General features: G+C 39.8%; 1 protein-coding gene across 1 annotated transcript; it reads right to left on the reverse strand.

The window, feature by feature from the left end:
• Positions 1 to 651: 651 nt before the first annotated feature.
• Positions 652 to 4,518, reverse strand: LOC147678008 (arylamine N-acetyltransferase, pineal gland isozyme NAT-10-like). Its single transcript, XM_086945885.1, has one exon. The coding sequence runs from the start codon at positions 4,511 to 4,513 to the stop codon at positions 3,641 to 3,643; it is 873 nt and encodes a 290-aa protein (XP_086802011.1). The 5' UTR covers positions 4,514 to 4,518; the 3' UTR covers positions 652 to 3,640.
• Between the last annotated feature and the right edge of the window lie 286 nt (positions 4,519 to 4,804).

Genomic DNA, 4,804 nt, shown 5'->3' on the forward strand with positions numbered 1-4,804 from the left:
AATCTGATCATCGGTCTCCCCCATCTGTGTCCCCATCCATCTCTCCCATCTCTCTCCCCATATCACCATATTACCTCCCCATAATATCTTTATTATACCTCCATAATATCTGTTTTATCCACATTTTATCTCTGCTTAATCTCCATGCTATCCCTGTATAATCCCCATTTATATCCACTTTAGCTCCATTTTATCCCCATTTTATCTCCACTTTATCCCCACTATCGCCCCATTTTATCTTCGTTTTAACCCCACTTTATCCCAATTTTAGCTCCATTTCAGCCCGATTTTATCTCCAGTTTAACCCCATTTTATCTCCACTTTATTTCCATCTTATCCCCATTTTTCCTCCATTTTATCTCCATTTTATCCCCAATTTATCTCCAGTTTATCTCCATTATCTCTCAACTTTATTTACATTAAATCTCCGTCCCTTACCATCCAATCTCCATCTCTGTATCCCATCTCCATCTACCCATCCTATCTCAAACTCCCCATATCAGTCTCCATCCCATCTCCATCTCCCCATCTCTTCTCCATCTACCCATCTCCATCTCCATTCCATCTCCATAAAATGAGCAGATCATAGTCATTTTCCTGCTTCTAGGGAGCCAAAACTCAAGATTTGGCACATGGGTAAAAGTGAATCAATTTCAATTTCAAAACTTTATTCGGTTATTAAGACAGAATAACCACAAAAGTACAGTTAAAAAGTCACAATTAAAAAAATCCTACAATACAGTCAATTACAGTACTCCCAAAATAATTCCACATGATTCCACATGATTCAGATTACAATTGATTTTCGTGATTTAAAAACATTTTTAAGGAATGTGGAAATAAATATGATGCTTAAAATACTATCTAGCTTCTGTACAGCTAAAAAAGCAGGGCGACAACGTTTAATTCCCATGGTCTTCAGAAGTGGAACAACCCACAATCGTCCAGGTACCGTGTAAAATCCACAGAAAAATAATATATGTATATCCGATTGTACTGAATGTTCATCACAGGGACATTTTATCAAGATTTTTGACCAACCATTCATAACTGGAAAGCTGAGTAACCGAAACAACAAGTTCAATCCAAAACAAATTAATAAAAACTTTTCGTGGTCACTCATTAATAAGTTCAAATAAGGTTGTACGTTCCTAGAAGACACAATTTGTTCGTGGGCCACTACCGTTATTTTCTTCATTTCGGTTATAGTTCTATTTTCATGCAGGTAAGTCATACATTTTTCTTTTAAAAACTTTCTGGAGATGTTACGTAGAGATGATGGTTCTGTGAAATAATGCCCCATACCCAATGCCGTAAGGAATTTCCTCACATAGCACAGCCATCTTATTTTGCCACACTTCTCTAGCCCAACCGCATTATTCATAATCAAGCGGTTCAGTCCACATTCGTCAACTGTCCATATTCTGTGCCATAGTAGAATTGGGGCGGTTTTTATAGTATCTTCCAGATAAGTCTCCACGAGTTCCACATGACATACATCAGCTGAAACGCTCTGTGGAGCGGCTAGAAGATATTTCATAAAAAAGTTTTCAATCATCTGCAAAGAGCTCACATTAGCATGACCCCATAGGCCTGCACCATATGTTACAATCGCTACACAAGTAGCTTTATATATGGTTAACATTTCCTTGATTGGTCTCCTCCCTATTTTTCGGCTAAAGTTCTTTAGGGCCGTAATTGATTTGCAGTACAATAGTCTCCTGGTACTAATAGTGGTGTTCCATAGGCCCTTACAATCAATTAAAACTCCTAAATAACAAAATGTTGGGGTAACATCAACTGGGATAGTACCAATATAAAGTGCCTTTCTTCTTTTTGCCCATACAAAAGGGAAGTCAGGGGTGAAGGGCACGGTGGCGTCGGTGAGAGGGAAAAGGACCAACTTTTTCAAGTTCACCTGTATGCCAGAATAACCACCAAGCCTAATAATCTTGCGCACAAGGGGACTGAGATTGTCTTGAGGGTTCCGGACGTATAAGGTGACGTCATCCGCATACATAGAGACTAAGAGGACGTGGGCTGCAAATATGATGCCCCTCTGGGTGTGTTGCTGTCGGAGTCTAGCTGCCAGTGGTTCCATCGCGATAGTGAAAAGCATGGGTGAGAGTGGGCACCCCTGGCGGGTGCCATGCCTGATGGGAACAGAATCGGATATTTGCACATTAACCCAAAGACGGGCAGTGGGAAGGGTGTACAATAGCAAGGTTTTGCGTAAGAAGATCGGACTGAAACCAAGGCGTGTGAATAGGGAAAAGAGAAAGGGGCTGTGATGCTAACTGAATTACTGTTATACATTATTCAGCTTGTTGTGGCTCATATACTGCATGTTAGAGCGCAATAGTTAAAACACACATTTTAAACTATATTCGTGTTTCGGTCAGATCTTATTGTGGACAGGAGCGAGACTCTAAGCAAAAAGGTGTGTCTTGTTGCAACGATTCCTGAGAGAGTGTTGTGTTCTGGGTTGTCTAGTCATTTGCTTCACTGTGTTTGGGTAGGAGAGCGAGTGAGAGAGTATAGCTAGTTGGTCCTGGGCTCATGGGCTCTAAGGCGGTAGGAAGGCTCAGCCCTTATACACCAAGGTCCCATAATCCTGGGCATAGTTTTGTGTATGTGCAGAATCCCTGCAACACTAACCCCTAATCTCGTTCCCTTATGAAATCAAATACCTGCAGCGGTATGCTTGTCAAAATTTACTTAGTAAAACATGGTTATATTTCTCTAGTTTCAAACATGGTAATTTGCATAATGATTACATTACAGGAAATTAAGTCCCATGACATTTAACCTGACTGTGACATCACAGGAAATGTATCTCACAAAAACAGATAAGGACTATAACCCTATTACTACGTATTTTGTATTCATCCACCGTATGTGATCTCTAAATTTGCCCTTGCCTGAGTAGCACCATGTGTTTTAGGGCCAGCCACTACGACCATTTTCAACTTTCTCAGTACACTCATATACTTCATGGCCTCCAGCTTTATCCATCAGAGCTTAAGTATTGCAGTTCTATTATTTGTTTGTGGTTTTGAGAGTAAAGCAAAAGGGGAGAAATAAATAGTGGGCGATAGAAGTGAAAAGGTGAGAACTTCAGAATAAGGGGGCGGAGAGAAGAGAAACAAGAGAGAAGGGTAGGTGACATAAAATGGGAAGAAATGAAGAATGATGAACAAGGAGGAAAGAGAAAGGAACATACACGTTTGTTTTTGTAGGAGAAAAGAAAAAGAAGATTAGTACACAGAATAGTTAGGGAGAAAAGAAGAAACTGGAAATCAGAAAGGGGAAGGAGATAAATAGGAAGAAAGAGCAAAAGAAAGGATGGAAGGAGAAAAGGAGTTGGGGACTGAAAGGCACAGGAATGAAGAGCTTGACAAGTGAGTAAAAAGGATTGCCTAGAAAGGGAGGAGGAAGTAAAAAAGAGGAGGTGAAACAGTGGAAGAATTCCAAAGGGAGCTGTTTGTAATTTATGTCAGTTTTAGCGAAACTATGAGACATGCAAGGTAGGTTGATTGGATAGATATCACCAGTTTCTTGTTGAGGAGAAATGTCACATGAGATTTTAGCTAAATCGCAAAAGAAGTAAATTAATCTTGTCAACCAATTTAGCTATGTGCTAAATTGTATAGAAAGCTTTACTGTTCACTGGTAAGAATCTTTTTTCTAATATCAAATTAAATTTATCTCTTAGAACCATCTCCACATCTTCATCATTTACTGTTGTGAATTCCACCAAGTCCATATTATCTTTGTAGTTGTATCTTGTCTCAGCCAAGGTCCTGCCAATCAACGCTCTAACACCATCAGTGAGTTGAAGAGTGCAGATAGATTTCTTTTTAAACAGAGACTCTGGCGATATCTGTAGGTACGTGCTTATGAGCAGGAAGTCGTCAATTTTTCTCTCCTGAAGAGTGAACCGGTACACGTGTTTTTGTGTGACTTTATCCAGTAGATCAGAATTCGAAAATCGTTCATCAGGAACAAACTTCTTTCTTCTGATTTTATCAAAGTGCCAAAACCCGTTCATTTCTGTCAAGCGAAAGATTCCAGGACCCTGGGGCTGGTCTTTCCCTGATATCAGCTCCAGGGGCCCCCACATTTGGTTGGAGGAACCAAAGCTAGCATCTACAATGTAGGTTTTGCCTTCAACAACCACTTTTAGGACAAGGTGAGATGACCTGTCACTATACCCCGCCTCCATGGGAATGTAAACATTTCCTCCGTGCATTGTGACATCATAGCCCATGGTCTTTAGCACCCAATAGAAGAGCTGATTTTGCTCCATGCACCAACCTCCACGTCCCTTCTTCACAATTTTGTTGTAAATCGCATCTATATTCATCTGAATCTTTTCCTCGCAATGAATGCTGAGATTTTCAAAGGGCACTGCTCTAATGTGATGGTGGAAGATCTCCTTTAAATTTTGAAAGTTGCATTTTTTTGAGGAGCCCATGTAAAGGATTCTTGAGAAATATTCCTCCAAATTCATTCTCTGTCCTGTGGAGAGTAAAGATTTTATCAGCTGAGTGCAGTTACACAAATAGTTACAAGAACAAGGTGTACTTTGGGTTTGTTAAGCTTTCTTTTTATTTACTGATTTTCAAATTTTTTAGTATGTGAAATAATGCAGACAAAATTGACTTGGTAGAATGTTTTGCGTGTAAGATGTTATTGACAGTCATAGCTTGTCCCAGAAAAGTAACCCTCATTCCAACACTTGTTGCCTCTGTCCCGCCTCACTCAGCTTTTATTACAGGGAGTTTTCAACAATGTTTTCTAT

The sequence above is a fragment of the Lissotriton vulgaris genome, chromosome 12, assembly GCF_964263255.1.
Source record: "Lissotriton vulgaris chromosome 12, aLisVul1.2, whole genome shotgun sequence".
NCBI lineage: Eukaryota > Metazoa > Chordata > Amphibia > Caudata > Salamandridae > Lissotriton > Lissotriton vulgaris.